At 37.8% G+C, this 21,712-nt stretch overlaps 1 protein-coding gene across 3 annotated transcripts; it reads right to left on the reverse strand.

Moving 5' to 3' along the window:
• Nucleotides 1-2,099: 2,099 nt before the first annotated feature.
• Nucleotides 2,100-15,368, reverse strand: LOC144653153 (dorsal-ventral patterning protein tolloid-like). 3 transcript variants are annotated; one of them, XM_078513081.1, is made up of 6 exons: nt 14,981-15,368; nt 10,202-10,237; nt 9,199-9,576; nt 6,790-7,275; nt 5,349-5,696; nt 2,100-3,225 (listed from the first exon to the last, which is right to left on the reverse strand). In XM_078513081.1, exons 1-6 carry the CDS (start codon nt 15,018-15,020, stop codon nt 2,831-2,833), a joined length of 1,683 nt encoding a protein of 560 aa, XP_078369207.1. In that variant the 5' UTR covers nt 15,021-15,368; the 3' UTR covers nt 2,100-2,830. The 3 variants fall into 3 exon arrangements, with proteins under 3 accessions (XP_078369207.1, XP_078369208.1, XP_078369205.1); XM_078513082.1 differs by lacking the exon at nt 14,981-15,368 and adding an exon at nt 13,312-13,866; XM_078513079.1 differs by lacking the exon at nt 14,981-15,368 and adding an exon at nt 11,323-11,770.
• Between the last annotated feature and the right edge of the window lie 6,344 nt (nt 15,369-21,712).

The raw sequence follows: 21,712 nt of genomic DNA on the forward strand, positions 1-21,712 counted from the left end.
TGAATCATTTATTTAATAAAACAGTTTAACTGTACCTTTTTGGTAATACTATCACGACCATTATCGACCGCAAGCTTTTTTTACCTTGCTTTGTTTGTTTTTGCTAATAGTCGAATAATCATTTTACGCCTCAAATAGCAATTTTAGGAAAAAGCAGATAAGCTTTATATTAGCGCAAATCCGTTCTTTTATAAAATCTGAAGGTAGAACCTCAAGCGTGATGTATAAATTTACAAACTCGTGTATAAAGAACAAGGAAAAAGAAACGTTCGAATTCCACCATTCGATTTCTATTGACAATAAAGAATCGAAGTTTTGAACAAAAATAGCTTCCTCTCCGACTCCTCTTCCGTTTTGCTTTGTCGTCCTTATTTTGAAATATTGTCTGAAATCCACTCGAGCATGTCTTGGACACCCAAGACTTCGAAATGAACTTCATTAACGCCATTGCGGAATGGTTTCTGTAGGGCATGCATACAATTTTTACCCGGTACGAGTGTACGTAAATAAAGCTCTTTCCTTCGTAAAACGCATCTTTGTCGAAAAAGCAAAACGGTCGGGGAAGCGTAACTTTTCTTCTACGTAAACAAATAGGACTGATTGTCTTGAAAGAATAAATAACTAGGCGGATCAAGACGAGGTTTCCAAAGGAGAAAAGTATAACAACAAGGTAACTGAGAACTATATTGGACTACTGTTGCAAACACTTAATTTTCTTTTTTGCAGTTAGATTACTTGCTTACCTGCACAAATGTTGAACAAGGCGATCAGAAGAGTAATCCCTGGAAAGCTAAAAACTGACATTGTACATAAAATCAATAGTGATGATGACCTGTCAAAATCAGTTGAAATATGACAAGAAATTTCTTTCCGTTTTCTTCGACAGTTCGAACCAAGGCGGAACGAAAGCAAAATCTCCCTACAAAGAAAATGACTAGAGGTGTTATCATGACCTGAAAGCGAAAAAAAATTACAATTCAAATATCTCCTTATCAATCAATCAATCATTTGTTTTTAAATATAGCATACAGGGGAAGAGGTTGCCGTCTCCATTAGAGCCAGAGGCTTAGGAATTAAACGTATTGCAATAATAAAAAGGTGCAAAAAATACAAAACGAAGAAAGAAACTAATTAATTTGATGTTTATTTATCACCTCAATTTAAACGACGCTTAAATGTTGGGTATTAGCATGAAGTATCGGTCAATCCACAGAATGCACAAAATAATGTGTTGATGGGGCTCTGAGTATGATGAGTTCATGTAAGTTCGGGGGTGAGGAGTAAGAGGAGATTACTAAGATGAACAATAAAGTAGCTTTAATCCCGGGCTTTAATACAGGTTCTTTGAAAGCTGTTCTTTCCAGGCCAAACCCTCGTTTTCACAGGAGTATTTGATTTTGCAGTTGGTCTAAGTTCTGCCTTTTCACTAACGTCTCCAGAGGCGAAGCTCCGTGTTTACAAATCATGGTATAATCCTTCAGTTTCACCGTTCATTTAATTTTTAAATGCACTGTCACATTTATTTTTGGTGCTCCAGTGTTGCTGGAAAGAATCTCGCTGGAAAGTGAATTATGAAACCTTTTATGAAACCTGTTAACATGTGCAAGGTATTTTGAACATTGGTAGCCAGACTTATTTAACAACCGGTGACTTGTGTAAAGCGCTGCTCAGCAAAATTCATATTTTCTCTGAGTGACCTCGTGTTAAGCTTTTTGTAAGGATGTTATGATCTGGTGAAAAACTAAGCGTTCTGACAATATCAGTCGTTATCATACCAAAACAAAACGAACCCAAAAAGTAGGCTGCATGTGGAAGCAAATACAAAGCTGCTGGACGTGCCGTTGACCGACGAAGACTTTGAAATGTTTTACGCTGTTTTCGATAATAACTTGCTTGGACTGGAGTATCTTCGCCTGAATTGGTCATTTATTATAATGGGGCGTTTAATGACTTCTATGACAATCTAAGTACGTATACACCTGATTGTATAAGAAGCAAAACCGTAAATGATGTGGCCCAAATGTTTAATGTGAAATTTGAAAAATAATCGTCGTCTGTGACAGAATAATTGTAAAGAGCTTAAATAACGACCCCACAAACTTGTAAGCTTTCAACTTTATTCGTGTTTAAATAAAGGCAACTTACTTATGAAGGCAACTTACTTATAAAAAGACATGTTCTTAAGGCTCTCATGCAAAGAAAGAAAATATCTTGATTTCAATAAAAGGAATATCACTAGGCTCACCAAAGCTGCCTACCTAGAGTGCCACTGAGTGAATATCATCCATGGTTTATGCTTTTCACATGGTCAACCTTTTCTTCAATTAGGTGAATACTAAACACAATACAACATGGTAGGTGCCCCGTACGGTATTACTCGTTCAATTTCTGACACTTCACCAACTCGTGCGTAAATACTGTATGTGCGCTCTTTCCATGAATTATCGTATTTATAAGACAGGTTGTATAAATTCCCTCTTATCCTGGGGAATTTGTTACTTTATCACTTAGTATTGCACTATTATAATTGCTTCTAAAATATACTCGTTAAATTATAAGGACTTATTTTAAATTTAGGATGTTCCGATTATGGTTAACATGCTTTACAGCTGTTTGGTATTTTTATGCTCTATTACAAAAGGCTAGGAAAATGTACAAAACAAATTTATTTTATCCTACGATTTACATTAATAACTAGAGTTGCTAATAAAACAAACAGTAGTTCGTCTTTCACTTTTACATTTTACACTTACATACTGTTCACTGGCTAATTTGCTTCAAAATTGGCCTTTCAAAGACTTCAATTTCAAGCGGCCATCTTAGAAAATGTTCACAGTTGTGCCGTCCCATCTCCCAGTGACAGGTTGGCGACACCTTGTGAATAATCAATGGATGGTGGATATGGATCAGAAGCTGTGGTGAATGACCCAGAGTAAGGAGGTGGAACAAGCTCTGTATTTGGAACTGATGGTTGTGAGGTTTCAGGTAAAGCAAATCCAGGGTTAGTAGGCTGGGGCTGTCGTCGCATACTGGTGCCAACCTCTATATTAGAAGACAGTGACTGTGTGTTTGGAGGGAGAGGTTGCAAGGGAACTTCATTAGCACAAGACGGTCCAGCTGGTCCTGTAGAACGCCTTATCGTGGTGCACTTTATGACAACAAAGATGATTGCAAAAAGGACGACTGCAACAACAATAGGCACTACAATGGCAGCAACGTTACCCCCTTGAGGGAAATAAAATAACAGAACATGATTGTTTTAAATTATCACCTTTTTCGTTTACCTATAGCGAATCAAATCTATCATTTAACAGCCCTAACTTTTATTTGCTTTCGCCCGAACTATATCTGAGAGACATCAGAGATATATCTCGGCTTTATATTTGAATTTTAATATATAGATTTGGGCAAGCCTAAAAGTGGAGCTCCCCTTTAATTTATTTAATTTTTACTGGTGTTTATGAGGTCAAAGCTTTAATGTATACGCTGGGCTAAAGGTGCAAGACGAATTTAAATCCATCATGGTTAAAATGAATGTCTTACGGTACAAAAAAAAAAATAATCTCGAGGCAGAACAACTCATGGACTAAAAATTAATTAAGAGTTAATTCTCTGCTTTCGAACAATAGAAAATAGTTTTACGATCCTTTAATATCGTTTTGCTTTATACACAAGAGACGTCAATATATTTCGTTGACAAATATTCCCGTCTTACTTTTCTTGGGGGCGAGTATCCCGTATCCCATTAATTTTTGGCCTTAATATCCCGTATCCCATTAATTAAAAGATAACTTTGAAGTTCGATATCCCACAATCTGTTTTCTTAATATCCCGTATCCCTATAATTTTTCCCTGAAATATCCCGTATCCCTATAATTTTTCCCTCAAATATCCCGTATCCCTAAAACCCCTCATGGGGCCTCAATACTTATCTCGGATGAATCGGTGGTTTTTTATTTTCTTACCGTGTGTGTGTGCACAGTTTAAACAAATTTTAACGTTCGCTAAATCATCTATATTCAGTGTAGTTATTCAGTGTAAAAGTGAGCTTCACTAAAGCAAAAATAATTGTTTGAACTACTTTAAAAATTTATACATGAGTCAGTTTGTATTTACATCTCGCGCTCGAGCTAGATGGGGTAAACATGTTTTTCAGAGCAAGTTTAGTTTTATTAAATTAAATTAATTTTGTTCGAGCTTTCTGCTTTGTCGTCGTTCAGTACTTCGAAAAACGTCACTTATATTGTATCAATTTCTTCCGCCGAGAAAATGTAAGGCTGAAAGTCAGAATAAACTCACAGCCATAAGAAAAAAAACTCTCATCTGACAGAACATCACGGCAAGGCCTCACGGCAAAGGATTAAAAGTCGACTTCATACGGCCAAAGAAAATCAACTTACGGCAATAGATAATTAGCAAATAAAACCAACTCAGGGGAACAAAAAATGAACTGACATGTAAGCGTAAGCTTAAATGTACTACATATCACAGCTAAAGCGACTGAAAGGGGCAAAGTATAAGTTACGGAAAGATCTAAACCGTGCCGACATAAAATCTATCGAAACTGCGTTCAGGAAGTATCGACATCATGAAATTTTCTGTCATTAAATCAGACTCAGCAATTCAGTACAGGTTGTTACCTTGCACCAGGGTCCTGTATCTTTCTTCAGCGGACTTGATCCATGCATTAGTTAGCTTCGTTAAAACACAATCATTTGCTAACGTTATCGTATTCTTGATGTTGACGGCCGCAGATTCAATTGCAAACAACAGAAACAAGCAAACTGGACTTGCATAGGACTATCATTGGCAATTATTCCGGGTCTCTTCGTACACCTTTTTCGTTTTCCACAATTTCACGGAATTAAGATGACATTTGAAGACATCGTGCGAGAAATATTTCGGTAAGAAATTTCTCTGTCGCTCCTTTTAGTGCTTTCACTCGCGGTTGCATTCAGCCTACGCAGTGAACACTGAGCAACAAATTTTCCCGTTTTGTTTGTTGTAGTTCCCTTCCTTTTCTTTAGCCACGGGCGGGCAACCTCGTCCCCAGGCCTAATCCGTGCGTACGTACGATCGGTCGGACGTACGGTCACGTGACAACCAAAATTTCTCGGTTTGATAGATTACCATTTCGCTACTAAAGGATGCTCGTGAAACATGAAAAAATGATTGAAGAAATTATTCTTTGAAAGTTTAATAAATGGATCGACTGTGCAAGGCGGAAAACCGGAAAGGATAACAAGGAGTCATCGGCTATTGCTGACGACTGATGAATCGTACAGTTTTCATACTCAATTTTTTTGGCACCAAACAAACATACACTGTGGTTATTAAGAAGTTAGTACCTTTCTTGGAACTGATGGTTGCTTTAAAGGTGTCTCTTCTTCTAGAGGCGTAAAATTCAACGAACATGTGGTTTCCTGTAGTCGTCACTTCACCGTGATAGTTTTCATCGCAGTAGGTGCCAAGAAGCGGAGCAGTTGATGAACTTCCATCTCTCACTTTTACATATCCACAGGAACACCTGGAACAGCTTAATATAGACATCTTTTCAAAACTCAGTTCCAGAATTGAACCCTTCGTCGTGTCAATTTTAACTGTACATTTCGTTCTTGGTAAACTGGTAGGGTAGTAGCCGTCAATATTTGGGCTGCTTGCAATAGTTTTTGAACTTGATCTTTCAACAAAAAGGTCTGAAAGGGAAAAAAAATAACATTAGTATTTAATGTTGAGGTCAAAATTACCCGGGCTATAAAAATCACGCATTACAACTGTCACAGCGATAACTTTTGGCAGGTCGTGGAGAGGAACACTGACCTTTTTATCGACTTAAATGCCTTATGCGAGGTGATTTTATGCAACGACGCTGGAGGTGGATTGGTCATGTCATTCGAAAGGAGAATGAATCCATCACAAAGACAGCACTATACTGGACACCCGAAGGCAGGCGCAGGCGTGGCAGGCCCAAGAATGCATGGCGACGTACAGTAGAGACAGAATTGAGGGGCTTAAACCAAAGCTAATGCAACAGTTAATGCACCAAACTTGACGGCCTTTAAGAAAAGCCTGCCGTCTGACCAAGCGCTAAGCAAACGATGCTAACTTTGACTTTTTTTGTATCTATTTTTATCCATAGCATTTAAGACTAACTTTAAATTGAATAGTATTTTGTTTGTTTGTTAAGTAGTTATTTATTTTAACACTCACGAGAATCTTCAGTATTGAAGGAGGTGAGTTACGTGGAAGAAGAAGAAGAAGCTGGAACACCATCCGTCAGCTGGCCAAAGACAGACAGCAGTGGAGGAACTTTGTTGCTGCCCTACATGCCAGTGGGCATAATGGGCAGTGAGTGAGTGTGCAAAATTTTCACAGAAATTTGATGATTTTGGATAAAGTTTCGCGCGCAAAATTGTCAACAGGCAACTGTATGCCTCTGTCAATATGACACCTTCCGCTATTCAATACCGAATCCAAACACTCTTGTAAGTGTTTTTCGCGTTCTGTCTAAATTTTTGTAGTTATTTTTTCCACAAATTAAGGTTATTGATACCTTCTCTAAATAAAAAGCAGGAAAACGTTAGTTTAAAAATAACCTTAAGCTTCGTCTCCATGCACCCACCTTTTCAGTAAATCAAATTAGTTTTAACATGTCTTTTTTCTGCTTGTTATCTTTTGGGTAATATTCGAAATATTCCAATTCCACAACTAAACTTCCATATTTATTGTTTTTAAAATGCTTAAAAGTATGTGTTAACGAAAAATTGGTATGGAAAGTGGACAACTTACTTGTTTGAGAATATGGTTTGCAGGCGTAAATTGACTGCGTAGACGGCGAGTAGATACGCGGGTTGGTAGTCCAGTAGCGGAAGGTATGTGGGTACGGGAACGTAGTCCGGTATGGGTATGGAGCTGTTGTTGAATAGCTGTCTCCGGTCAGATGATAAAATGCCATAAATCCCGAGTAGTTTTTAACACTAAAACCGGAAAAGAACCGAACACGTATGGATCCATACGAAGTGATAGGGGGAGGGATTTCAGATCCACAGTACTTTCCAATCAGGTCATAGTAATGATTTCGAACCTCCACATAGTCGTCACAGTATCCATACGATGACAAAGGCTTAACATCAAATCTTGTGAAATTGAAATTGACCGTGTTCCCCCCTGGTACTGTAATGCGCCAATCACATGATATGCTCTTTGAGTAGTTCCAAGGAAAATTGGGGCTGTAAATTACGCCAGCGGAGGCTCCAGGGACAATTGGTGGACAACCTGAAAAAACATTGTTAGGTTAACAGGTTCCGTTACTGGAGGTACGCCAGCAACTGTACTTAATTGTAGTCTAGGTCTCCTCTCAATGTTTTTGCCTGATGTCTGTTTAATGTTAGCAAAGCCACGTGGCTTTCTCGAAAATTTAGTAATGCAATTTTGTCTTGGCAAAGAGCACCGCTATCTACACCTCAATCTAGATTTCAATATCTGTTAAAATTCAGTGTTAAGATTTTTAAAACTATTGTAAAATGCACACACTTGTCTCCACAACGATGACGCTAAGTGGTGTCCCTGCCAGCTACACGAGTGTTTTTCACGCTGTATCGTAAGTTCATTATCCAAGACGTCTACATCTAGCAACGGGGCGCGTGCTTTTAGATTCGCGTGTAGGCTATTTTTAGAACAAACCTTGCGCGCGAGGCATAGCATATTCTGAAGAAATCATGACGCGGTAAAATTAGGACAAAAATCTCATCGCCGTGCGATTTTTCGAATGGCTTTTCCGAAAGCTAGTAACAAATTAAGCTGAAGTATTTGCATTTCGCGGCTTTTGATTGGCTTAAATACATTTTCTTGCTTTGTTTGCGTCATCAAAGAACCACTTGAGGTTAGAGCTGTACTATTATAATCGTTATTATAATCGTGAAATTATAATCATGAAATTTCTCTTAAGTTTGCGAGAAGGGAGATCTGAAATGGTCTTCAGGCTGCACGCGCACACAAATGGATGATGACGGTGATAGCATATATATTCGTAGGCTGTTAGTTCCACTTCCATTAAGTACGCTGTTTAACCCAGTGATATGATTGTCACGTTATTCTTAATTTATTTCTCAAAGTCTGCCAAAATAAAGGGCCCGTCACAGACCAATAATGACCGCGACTGAGAGCAACTGAGATGTAGACTTCGAGAATTATGAACGTCTGGCTATATTAATGTTCATTGTCGTAGTATGCTAACTCCGAACTTTTCCATGCGGTCAAGAGAGGCAATCCATATATTACTGTTTAATGCCCGTAAGAATTTTCCTTGGCTGCTTTCTCGTTCCACCAGATTAAATATCTTCCCCACTGACGCTACAAACATATGTCGTTAGACTGCAAATATTGAGTGGAAAATACTGTAAGGAATTTTTTCTATTTTTAAACAGTTTTCGCTTTTGCGGCGCCATGAACATCATGAACCGTCAGACTATAGCCACTCAGTTATTTTCTCCACCTATGAACTTTTAGTCTCCAGAGGAGCCAGTTTAAGGGTATTTTCTCATATCTGCATCTTTCGCGCAGTTATACTCAATAGAGTGTTCCCAGACATTTGGTTCTTGTTCAAGCCTACAATGGCGTCAAATCGTAGCTTTTTGTCGCCTCAATCTTTAATTAGAATTCTTCATTTTTAGCTCATTCTCAGAATGAGTATTAGAGTGATAGTTTGGAATTGTTAAAATTTGGGGATTGGGTTGAAAATTCAGTCTTATCATTTTCCCTATCAGTTCCTTATTTACTGTATTATCGTGTTGGCGTCAGTTTTATGAGCATCTTGAATTTGATGGATACAATGAATTTTTGTTGTTTTCAAAACCTCGAGCGCGTCCGTCTGAAAGAAAGGCTTCTTCGATATCTATTAAGCTGATTAGGTGATTAAGTGATCCGTTTTGTAACTAGTTGTTTATTGTTGTTAATATATTGTTAACATTGCATATTCTTGTCGAACAAGGGAGATATCTAGTAGGCCCTCAATTTTGGACCATTTGCAACACCGTGTGTACCCACGGCTGTCCAGCTAGGTTATATCTTTGCAGATATCAACCAATGAAATCTTAACTGAGTTGATGTGCTTTTGCATGATCGTGCTGTTACAGGTTTAACGTGACTTTGACGCGTTGAATAGTCAAAGTGAGATACAACATAGTTAACAAAACTTACCTGATGAATTGCTGAGCGCTCTGTAGCGAGCCACAAACCCTTTACCTGTCGTAGTATAATCAGAGGTGAATCGCATGTAGATGTATCTTCCTGAAGAATAAACCGGTGGAGGGAGACTACTTCCACAACTTTTTGACAAAAGAGAAACGTAACTGGTTTGTCCGTCAAAAATTTGTACGCTATCGAAGTTGCACTGGGCTTCATCTTCCAGATCAAATGTAGTAAAGTAGATAAGGACTCTCTCTCCATAGGGTGCTTTGATGAGCCAACTGCAGTGCTCGTCGTTCTTGTAATTGGAGGGATATTCGGGACTGTAGATTAATCCATTTTGAGTGTAGCTTAGATCAATAGTTCGTGTAGAGCCATCACACCCTGAACCTGTAAAGCAAATAAGAAATATTCCTTTTTGTTATAACTTTTATGAACGGATAAAGCAGCCTAGAGAAAGAACTGTTAGTCGGTTCTTAAGCTGATTGTTTCCAGAATCGTTGTAACTTAGAAAACCAAGAAGATGAGATTGAAAATACTGTGGAAAACTCAATTCTGCAAATCATAACCAGGGTAGATTGTCCAGAAACAATTTTATCCGATCATAACAAGTCTGATCAAATAGATAAAAAAGTATAAATAATAGTAACTGAACTAGTTTAATTGCTCATTTTCTAAAAGAAATGAAGGAATTTTTAAGTTACTTCGATTGCCCTGAGGTATTAAACAGATATTTTTACATAGTCCTTTTGTTTATTATGACGTCCATAAAAAGCTCAGTGCGTATTCCAAAACTTCAGAAAGGAGTAAGATTTAAGTGATGGTCATCTACCTCTTCTTTCTAACACTCATCTAACGCTTTTTTTTATTATGATGGTATTGTCATATTCCACAGAATATCTTATATTTTTAAATATGAGATAAAATACTCGTAGACTTGTATTTCTGATGAGTTTCTTTCTTCTATTAGCAGGGAAGCTATGGTGGGGGGAAAACATGTTATTGTACAACTTACCTTCAGCAAAGCGCCGTGGTTCAGTCAAAAGAAACACTGAAAATTGATTAAAGTACTAATTAAAACATATATCCGTTGATACTTTGAAGGTATATTTCAGAAAAAAAAAACGGCCAAAACAATTAAATAATACCAAGCTGTAAGAAGTTGCTTGTCCCTGGCAGAAAATAAGAATACAATAAGTATCATCGGCAGAAATGTTTTCCAAGGCGCGAAAACAGGGGTGTAAAATGATAGCCGAACAACTTGCCCCGAAATCTGCATTCCGCTGAGTCATTATTGTGTAACTTATGCATAATAAATAATCCAACTGCAGTTCGATCCATATAACACGGCTAGGCGGAATTGTTAATTAAAAAGGAAAACTAATTTGATCAAATCTTCAGTAGATGCTGATATAGACTTAAAAATACCTGCGATTTATAATGCACGATCTTACTTGTGCTGTCACAAAGAAGAAACAAACTTACGTGACACTCATCATGCATATTATAATATCGATATAACTTACATGATCGTGCTGTCTGGCACTTTTGATGTTTCTTTAACTTTTATTACGCGGATCTCGGCAAGAAAGGGCAGATTTTCTCCCTATTGGGGGGGGGGGGCGCCTTTGGTACATCATGTATAGGTTTTACAAACGACACAAAGAAAAGCTCGTGGTTATTAATTTTTTAAAAAAATGCAAATAATATCAGTACACGCCGCAGGTCGTAAAAACATCGATAAAAAATGGAATTCTATCAAATAACAATCTGACATCCTCTGCTATTTCTTAAGTTTCTGCTTTTTTTTTCTTGTTTAGAATGAAATCAATTTACACCATTTCTAGTGAAAGTTATCATTCAGTTTTTTCCGCAACTCGGCTATTTGTAAACAAACAAAGCGTCATGTAATTATGAATTCGTTCAGGGATTTGCACCGATGTGGAGTTTTAATTGTTATTGTGCCAATATATAAAGCAGCGGCTAGACAGATCCAGATCTTGAAAGCACATTATGCAAAGCTATATTAGTTGAACTATGTGGTTGTACTGTTTCGAGAAATCAGTAGAGTGACAATATATCAGACGCATAAAGAGTCAATAAAGTCAAAAAAGAAATGTCGGACACCTCACTTACCGACGACGCTTAATATCAGCCCTCGTACAAATAGCATTATTGCAACGACTTGACTATGTGGACCTATGTGTAACTTAAAATAGTTACGCCGATACCTATGATCTCCAGAAGAAATTTCCGCTTTCACCTTTAAGACCATTAAACGAGGGGCCTTAGTCGACGTGATTAAAATGGGTCTTGTGCCGGATTTCCAGTGACGCGTAATTTTTTACGTGCGTTTACGTGCGTGAAAAAATTTAGAGACAATGTATGAACGACTTGTGTGCACGTTTACGCAAGTCGTTCATACATGTATGTAATGTCTCTAACTTTTTTCACGCACGTAAACGCACGTAAAAATTAAGCGTCAGTGGAAATCCACTTAAGGGCAGTCCTTACGGATCGATAACGCAATGGCTTCTCGAGCTTAAGTTAGTACTGATTCCGAAATCTCGATAGGTAAAATAAAGCTCCTTAGATTTACATATTTTCGTGCGTGGACACATGTTATAGCTGAGCTCTTTGAAAGACCAAACCTTCTTTGATCGCTGTTTTAACTTTAGCTGTAAGTTTCTTTTAGCCTGAAGATGTTATAAAAATAACACCGAAACATAACGAGAAAACGTATATTTTTATTGTGTCGTCTATATAATAGTCACAATGCATCTTCCCTGATTAACCCTTGTTCTTTATATATTGAAATTATCAGCGGCTAAGGGACGGACTAATATTTTTCTGGGGAGGGGGTATAAAAATTTTCCTTTGCAAACTTTTTTCATACCCCATCTAATGGTCCCAAATAATGGTCCTTTCCTAATAAGCTCTGCGGTGAGGGTAAAAGGCGGAATGAGTTTGCGGAATGGCATGTGGCATGACTTGTGGAATGGCATAATTATGCGGAATGTAATTTACGCGGAATGACTCATTGACATAAATTTTACTGAAGAGCGCGCCAATTTTTAAAGAGCAGCCGCTTTATTAAATACTGCGGGCTTAATGATGATGATTGAAGCGGATAGCATAGAGTCGTGAAGAGTCGTATGATGTTCCTAACGGATTCTACGAAAAATATTTCGGCGGCCAGTGTTTCCCCAATGCTAAGGATTTCCCATTCTGTGGACGGTTTATCGCTTTTAGTCAAAAGATAAAAACAGCGACGGAAAAGCATCCGACCGTAGATCTTTTTTACGAAACGAAAAATGCCTCGGATACATTTAATACTGTATAAGTTAAACAAAACATCGAGACAGAAAGTCCAGTTTTGGCGGATGTCATCGCAGCCTCAGTAAGTAGAGGGTACAAAGCAGAGAGATTGCGAACACTACGGCATATTTGTTTCATTAGAAGTAAAGATAAGATAAGATAAGAAACTTTATTTAAGTGTCAAAGCCTTATAGCCTGGAAAATAAAACCATACTAATTAGGGGACACTACTAAAAAATAAAAAAAAAAAAAAAAAAAAAAAAAAAAAATCTACTAGCCCTGCTTTTCGTTAGTCTCCTTCGCAGCCGCTCGGGCTGAAACAAAGGAGACTAGCTTTTCGCCTCCCATTATGAAGACTATATAAACTCAGTGGAAGACTATATAAAAACAAGCTATCGTATTTGAAATCTAGCTCGCATTGCAAATCCACTGCGGTGTAAATAGTGTCACACCAGCGGAGAAGCCGTGTCACGATCTTTTCATCGCTGTAATAAAAAGCTAGAAATATACCAAAAGTAGTTGTCTTCAATGAAACCACTAGCTTTTCCCCACCCCTAGCAAGTTTTGATTTAGAAAGAAACGATTCCTGGAACAAGGCAGTGACACGGTCACACATTATTTCGCGGGCGACTAACAACACGTCACTTGCTTTCATTTACCGTTGTCTTTTTAAAAACTTCTCTTCAAATGGGCTGAACTTGACAGTTCTGTGTCTTGCCTTGAAGTACGTAGCTTTAGAACGAATATCGTTCTGTATTTTGAGGCAAATAGACGAGAGTTTTCATTCATGTTAACAGAACTACTCACTGTACTCAGCCAACGCCAGCTAGTCGATAATTCAAGTCCTCGGAAGCGTCACAGCAAATAGCGAAAATAATTTCTCTGCTTCTGTTCGGCGTAAATCGGTGATTCGAACGGTGAAATGATCTTTACAACGATGTTCTATGGAAGTTTCCTCGTCCATACTGCTCAGTCCTTGATTGCTTGAGCCAGCAGTATTTAACAAGGCGGCTTCTCTTTTAAAATTTGCCGCGCTTTTTAGTATAATTTATGTCAATGAATCATTCCGCGTAAATTACATTCCGCATAATTATGCCATTCCGCAACTCATGCCACATGCCATTCCGCAAACTCATTCCTCCTTTTACCCTCACCGTAAGCTCTGAGGAAAGTGAAATTTCATCAGTCTTAGTCAGATCAGAGGGTCAGGTGCCTCAGCTATCCCACCACATGCGGCTTCACCCATCCATACACAGAGACTTTGTGAATCTTCTGTTATCGATTGTGTCGGGCAGACAGAAATATCGACATCTTATGCCCGCGTTTCGAATGATCATGAAAAAATATTTTGCTTGTTTGAAGTAATCGAAGCATGGCTCCCCAAAAGAATAACAAACTACTTGCCCCGAAATCTGCATTCGACTGGGTTGTTATTGTAGCCCCTACAATTATCATTGTGCGAATCCAAAAAAGCGTGAACACTTTGATTGATTTGACTTTTTTAACTTAAGGTTTGAGTTTGCGGTTTATTCGCCTTGCATCTGATTGGTTTCCTCGCTACATTAAATATTCCTATAAATAATTAATATATTCACGTTTTTGTTATCCGCACTGTAATAATACATGCAGTAATCAATCAACCTCCCACGACTCAATAGTCATATATCTCTACAGAGAATAAAGGAAAATTATTCGACCTGACTGCAATGAATACGGACATAGACTTGGCAGGTTAAAAAATCCCGGCCTACTTGGACAAAATAAAAGTTACTACGGCAAAAATCCGATTACTTTCGACGAACTGTTTCACTTCTGGCAAAAACAAATTTACATCACAACACTTCCACTCATGACGCACATTGTAAGAATTCAAAAATATGATCGTGCTGTCTGACACTAGTAATGTTAATTTTACTTTTACCACTTCATTCAGGAAGGAAAGATCAGATTTTCGCGTTATTACTACTCATACGCCTTTTTTGTATCGTGTATAGGTTTTGTTAAACTTCACAGACAAGCACAAGTTTCTTGAACACAATGCATGAACGATCTCGGTTTCATGGTGGACACGGGTTATTACTAGAACATCTAGCACAGAAACGAAGAAAAGAAAAATCCCGTGAGTCTAACTAAGAGCATCGTCTGTCGAATTAGTTTATTCCTTGAATTTTTTCCCTTGTTTTCATCATCACGATATCATTACATCACACTATTTTTATTCAAATTTGTGACGTTTCCGCAACTCGGTCAATTGCAACAAACAAACAAAACGTTATGATATGTGGGATGAATTTTGGGATTTGGCAACGATCTAGAATAAAAATACTTGTTCCACGGGCTTGCCTGGTCCGTATTTTAAAAGCACACTGCGCAAAGCTAATATATTTGAATTACGTGGCTGTGACGACTCGAGAAGTCGAAACCCAGGAATAAGAATTGATCGGGAGATTACAGAAATGTCGGTCACTTCACTTACCGATAACGGCCAGTAAGATCAGTACTCGCTCAGATAGCATTTTGCCAACGTCCTAACTGTGTGTGAATGACTGTTCGCTAAAGTTTTAACGATAGCTAGCGAATGCTCCCTCCAAAAAAAACTTCCGCTTATGAACGTAATTACAGGCCCTTTTAATGGGAGGCCTTATTACAAATACTTCAAATGGGTCTAAGTGCTATTATTATGGGCCATATTACGTAAGCACTGGCTCTTTTGTGTCTCCCACGCGCTATTTTACGCGCCAAAAAAGCCAAAATGGTAGATAAATCCTGATCAATTCTAACAGAATGTTTAATAAGACAGTTTGGATCTCCCTTCGCCGTTATTGGCTGAAACCTTTGTTTTATTACATTATTAGATTATAAGTTTAAAATAGCTCGTTTTGTGTTTAGCGAGAGTTAAACCTTATCATAAAGTATGGAGGTTATGCCTATGTGTTATACCTCTTTGCACGATGCCTGCTTGCGTGTTTCCTGTTTGCGTGATGCCAGTTTGCGTTATGAATTTTTGTGTTATGCCTCTTTGCGTTATGCCTGCTTTCGTGATGCTTGTTTGCGTTATGCCTATTTGCGTGATACCTCTTTGCGTTTTGCCCGTTTGCATTATGCCTATTTGCGGTTTGCCCGTTTGCGTTATGCCTATTTGCGGTTTGCCTGCTTGCGTTATGCCTATTTGCGGTTTGCCCGTTTGCGTTATGCCTATTTGCGGTTTGCCCGTTTGCGTTATGCCTATTTGCGTTTTGCCTGCTTGCGTTATGCCTATTTGCATTTTGCCTGTTTGCGTTATGCCTATTTGCAGGATCGGCTTGTTTCCATTCTACGTTGGATTGATACATCCATAAATGATTATATAGCTTAGTGATAAATCGTAACTTCTTTTGTGTTCCCACTAGAACGAAATTTTCGATTTCAAAAACTGCTACAAGTTAATGGCTTCTAAGAGCGTAAAAATGTGAAATCTAAACTTTGAAACATGCTATCTTCATTTTGAGAAGGAAATTTAAAAATTCGCTCTAGCCAGAACACAATAGAGTACACCAAGTTTATGTTCCTCGCGAATCAACTCTTGAAATTCTATATCGACGGAGAAAACTTGGACAAAATTGAAGGTTTTGAGGCTTCCGAAGACCTTCCGAGTCAATGTTTACAACAACATGTGATATATTCAAAGCTGTGAATCTATTTATGATAGTTTCCTATGTTCCAGCGCACGTGGCACAAAGCTGAAAACAATAACTAGTAATTACTTGTACAAAAGAGTTTAAAAAAAAACCATTCTCATGAATATTTCGTTTGTTGTCGGCTTCAGTCGTCCGGCAGCTCGTGCATACTCTTTAAATAGATACATACTAATGATTGCAAGGGTCCTGCGCGACCTTAAGGTCGCGGGGGATACCAACATCATGAATAAATTCATGAAGGGAAATTTTGCTTGACCTGCATTTTTTAAAACGCTTATTTCTCGGCTGTTATGGGTGCGATTAAGCTCAAAATTTACAGAGACATAACGAAATGATGAAAGATTGTGAATGTCATCTTTTATTTGGTAGATTGCATTTTACGGCGATGTTATAGCCTCGTTAGTGCCAAATTGGGAAAAAACATGATTTTGTGGCAGAGGTTGCGGAACGAGTAGAAGACAGCACACTGCGATTTTGACAAAAACTAATCAGTCAATACCTCTAGAGTGTCATAACAGAAGCGGATTTTTTAATTTAAAGTTTGCCAGCAAGTTATGGCGGTTTAAGTGCGCAAATTTGAAATTAATGTCTTCTACCTCTTTCTAAAAGCGCTCTTTTAAAATTCCGCTTCTGTTATGACACACTACAGTATTCATAGTTTACCTATCTGCAGTAGCAAGTCATGAAGTTCTGTATCCGCGCTGTATTCTCTGCCACAAAATTGTCGGAAAAGTCCAAACTTTGAGATTTCCGAAGGTGTCCCGACCTAAATACGATCATTTTGCCAAGGAGAGATGTAATTATGGTAATTATATTCCACGCTTTTATGGTGAGAGCAATGCGTTTTCAAAAGGACACGATTGTTTATGCCGAATATTTTTGTGATTACTCTGAGTACACTAGTTGCAGAAATAGTAAAATTTAAATAAAAATAAGTTCAAAGACTTCCTACAATCTATATGAACGTATATCGCTAAGTGTTGTGTTTTTTTTTTTAAATATCAAAGAAACAGGGATTTTTTACAAATCACGCGCACGCGCCCATATTTTTCTCCAGTCATAAATATCTCGTAAAGTTGTCGATGTGAGTCGTTGTACTTCGTGCATACGCTTTAAATAAATGCATAATGATGAGCCTAAGGTGTCCCCCGCGACCTTAAGGTCGCGGGGGATAACAACAGCATGAATAAATTCATGAAGGGAAATTTTGCTTGACCTGCATCTTTTAAAACGCTTATTTCTCGGCTGTTATGGGTGCGATTAAGCTCACATTTTACAGAGACATAAAGAAATGTTGAAAGATTATGAATATCATCTTTTATTTGGTAGATTGCATTTAACGGCGATGTTATAGCCTCATTACTGCCAAATTGGGAAAAACTTGATTTTGTGGCAGAGTTTGTGGAACGAGTAGGAGACAGCACACTGTGATCTTGTCAAAACCTAATCAGTCAATACCTCTAGAGTGTCATAACAGAAGCGGATTTTTTAATTTAAAGTTTGCCACCAAATTATGGCGGTTTAAGTGCGCAAATGTGAATTTAATACCTTCTACCTTTTTCTAAAAGCGCTCTTTTAAAATTCCGCTTCTGTTATGACACACTTCAGTATTCATAGTTTACCTATCTGCAGTGGCAAGTCATGAAGTTCTGTATCCGCGCTGTATTCTCTGCCACAAAATTGTCGGAAAAGTCCAAACTTTGAGATTTCCGAAGGTGTCCCGACCTAAATACGATCATTTTGCCAAGGAGAGATGTAATTATGGTAATTATATTCCACGCTTTTATGGTGAGAACAATGCGTTTTTAAAAAGGACACGATTGTTTATGTCGAATATTTTTGTGATTACTCTGAGTTGCAGAAATATTCAAATTTAAATGAAAATAAGCTCAAAGACTTCCTACAATTTATATGAACGTATATCGCTAAGTGTTGTTTTAAATTGGTTAAAATATCAAAGAAACAGGGATTTTTTTACAAATCACGCGCACGCGCCCATATTTTTGTCCAGTCATAAATATCTCGTAAAGTTGTCGATGTCAGTCGTTGTACTTCGTGCATACGCTTTAAATAAATGCATAATGATGAGCCGAAGGTGTCCCCCGCGACCTTAATGGCTATATTTCATTACTCTGTCCCTCTTGTTATCGTTTACAAACTAAAGGGCGGCCCTGAATAACCTCCCGGGGGGTACTCCCAAAAGTTTTGTTCGGGGGTGTGCCGCTGAGTCTCTGAGACCCTTGACCTGTTCCAGAGAAAATAAGGCGAATTTGCGACCCTATTCCGAAAAACATTGGAAATATAGGTACCCTGTTCTAGACATTATGCACAATGGAAAAAAATATAAATATAAAAACACTGGAGAATATCACAAAGTGCTCACTTGACTTCGTCTGTGGCTTGAAGATAAAGCGACGAGGGGAGCAGAGTTTCGTACCTATACTTGATCATGCTTTATAAGGATTCTGGAAAAAAAAAATTGACCCTGCTCCAGAGAGAAAGGCTGAATTCTATACCCTGTTCCGGAGCGGTTCAGAGTTATTCACCCCCCCCCCCCCCGGGTGAATAACTCTGAATAACCGCCGCAACCGAAACAATAATAATTTTAGGTGGCTCCGTAGTTTTTCCAGGCGGCAGACGCACGCGTCCATGAGAAACTTCGCGTCATAACTTTTTCGGCTCTTAAAACTTTTGGGAAACTTTCACCTATTATTTAGTAATGATATGATAAATTCGATTTAAATGAAGAAAACTAGTATTAATGTTACTGCCATTTAACTAGACCTCCCTTTTTGAACAAAATAGCATCCAGTAAAAAGTTTGTTGATATATTTTTGCAAAATAAACACGGCTACAAGTTTTGTTCCTTTACGTAGCTTTGTCTTTAAATGACTTTGTGGAAAGGCAAGCCAACAGAAACACGCTAAGCAAAACCTAAAGAATACGGTAATTTTATAATAATAATAAAAATCATTCTTCAAAGGCGCAGACTTTGAGAATGAAACTTGTATTAATATATCTGTAAAACTGGCTGGCTAATCCTTTTAACTCACTCGTTATTTCAAGTAGCCAGGCCCCCCTCTTTACTACTATTAATATATAATTTTGTACATAACATATCTCTATGCGACAAAAGGTGGAAGTAAAGCCAATAAAGTAGCAAAAACATCCCCTATTACAATCAACATAAACACCCCATCCTACTCTTCTGAACAATTCGTTTGTATTCTGCATATAGGTTACCTAATACCTATTATTCAAATATATGCAAAGTGAATATAAAATATTTATGGATAAGAGTCTGTCCGTTCGTGTTTTCTTTACAAATACACGCACTTGCTGCGGCCAGTGCGTTCGTGTATTTGTAAACAAAACACTCACAACAGTTTCTAGCCCATAAATATTTAATATTCACTTTGCACTTTCTATGATAAGATGTCTAGTCACAAAGCCACAAAAAATCACTAAGTTTCAAATATGGACATGGACACCCCACCCCACCCTTCCCCTCCCCTTTCCTTTCAGCAAGATTGACAAATACTTGTCAACTTTAAAATGTTGGTGTGTAACTAGTATAATGGAGTGCGTTTTCCTCGGTAAATAAAGCAAACTACTTCGTTCCTGTGACTAGGTTTCCTCAAAAATAGCCCAGATATTAATTACTTTATCGACCTTTATTGAGTTATTTTTTCAAAATAGCTCTTTAGTCGGCGCGATGGACCTGTAATCAGTCAGTGAAGTATGTTTGTTTGTCACACCAATCAGATTTCAGGTAATATCAGAACCAATCAAATTGCAGTTTATAAAGGCGAAGTAATCGGACGAAATTATGTGTCGCAGCGTGTCGCAGTTCGTTTTCGTTGAAAGATTTCAGCTCGAAGATTAATTGGTGAGTTGTGAATTATCATGGATTTGAGACGTATTCGTAGTTTGCGAATCAAATTGTGAGCTTCGAATTCGATACAAAGTTTCCAACTTCGGCCCGAATTTATTAAATCCTTCTGTAGTTATGTTATCAAAAAGGGCTTTGCTACGCTAAACTGTTGGAAACAAATGTCATAAAAATAAAAAAACTTTTATGTTCAGCGAGCCGTAAACATGTTGTCTCGAACAAATTAGTCTTCCCTGTCGCGTCGGCTTCGATTAAAATCAATTTTACATATGGGTAAACCATCCAGTTTCATACGGTTTACAAACGCAGAAGACTTGAAATTGAAGACAGTGAATATTATGCGTCACAGAAATCGTTAAATATAATGTTTTCATACAAAAAAGATAAAATTTTACCAAATTTCTACATGCATGAAATTTATTTATCGGCTAAACTCTTGCGTGATCGCTGATGCGAAACGTTGTCTTGCACTTCAAGCTACTTTCCTTGACAAGTTCTGAAATCTTCGAGTTCAGAAATCGCCATGACTTTCGAGCAACATGTCTTGTTTCTCCTCAACTACCAAACTTGGAAAGTTCAGTCGGGCCGAAGTCGGGAAATTTGTATCGATGTTTGCAATTTGATTCGCAAACTCGAACCGTAATTGGCAACTTCATAACAAAGTTTCCAATTTCCCAACAAACTTCGCAAAGCGGGCGGCCAAAGTTATTACTTCGTTTATTATAGTACTTTTCGTTCAATGTCTTTTTGGAGACGTGGCTTTTTCGAGAAAAACAAGGGTATCGTGTTACGTTCGTTTAAAAAAAACAAAGGTATCATGTTACAAAAGAGAGAAAAACAACGGTATCATGTTACAGTGTTTGGAAAAAAGCCAAAAGTATTCCGTAACAAACAAAAGTAACCCGTTACGGTTGCTACAAAGCTAGCAACAAAATAACCGCTTTAAACAGAATAAGAACGTGCCATTTTGTGACGTTTTGACAATTGAATTAGTTTCGTTTTTTAATTAAATGATGAAAATTTCCGTATTAAATAAAACAGTTCTGATGTATCAAAATGCATGTAAAAATTCTTTTGTTTGCAAGCAAACTTTGTGCAAAAAAGTGACTCCGTGGGGCGCCATACACAAATAGCTCAACCCATGGCATAAACCATCCCAACAGGACAATCACCCAGTTTCACCCCAAGCCACCCCATAAATTGAAAAAATAACTCCTGCACGCTTAGCGTGCCTATGTTCAGATTAGATACTATTTATGACATTTATCGGCGATAGTTGGGGCAACGTTTGGCTGAAAATGTGCGATTACAAAACTTTTTTTTGTTTAGAAATGCTCAAGGAAATGAGTTTGAATAACCCATTTCTGGTTTTCCAAGGTGAGATTTCGTTGTAAACAGAATCTCGATAGTTTTATATACAGTTATGAATTGCAATTGCTATAATGTACATCGGAAAGCCGAGAATAGAGACTCTCCTTAGCACAGACCTACTGTACTTGATATATCTTCCTTCAAAAAGGACTTTGAATCGATGTTTTTGTTTCAAGAGCAATTATTATTTTTTATTTTATTTTGGAGTCGTCCATTTTTCATTCCTGAGGGCTTTTGGACTTTTTTTCTTGTACCTTTTATCAACAGG

Source organism: Oculina patagonica, chromosome 5, assembly GCF_052425735.1.
Source record: "Oculina patagonica isolate OP01 chromosome 5, crgOcupat, whole genome shotgun sequence".
NCBI lineage: Eukaryota > Metazoa > Cnidaria > Anthozoa > Scleractinia > Oculinidae > Oculina > Oculina patagonica.

Coding starts and splice junctions, on each gene's coding strand:
- LOC144653153 (XM_078513079.1), bottom strand. CDS start 11,461: ATGGTCTTAAAGGTGAAAGCGGAAATTTCTTCTGGAGATCATAGGTAT. Junction 5,697..6,789: donor CAAACCATATTCTCAAACAA/GTAAGTTGTCCA, acceptor TTTCCCTTTCAG/ACCTTTTTGTTGAAAGATCA. Junction 3,226..5,348: donor AACCATCAGTTCCAAGAAAG/GTACTAACTTCT, acceptor ATTTCCCTCAAG/GGGGTAACGTTGCTGCCATT.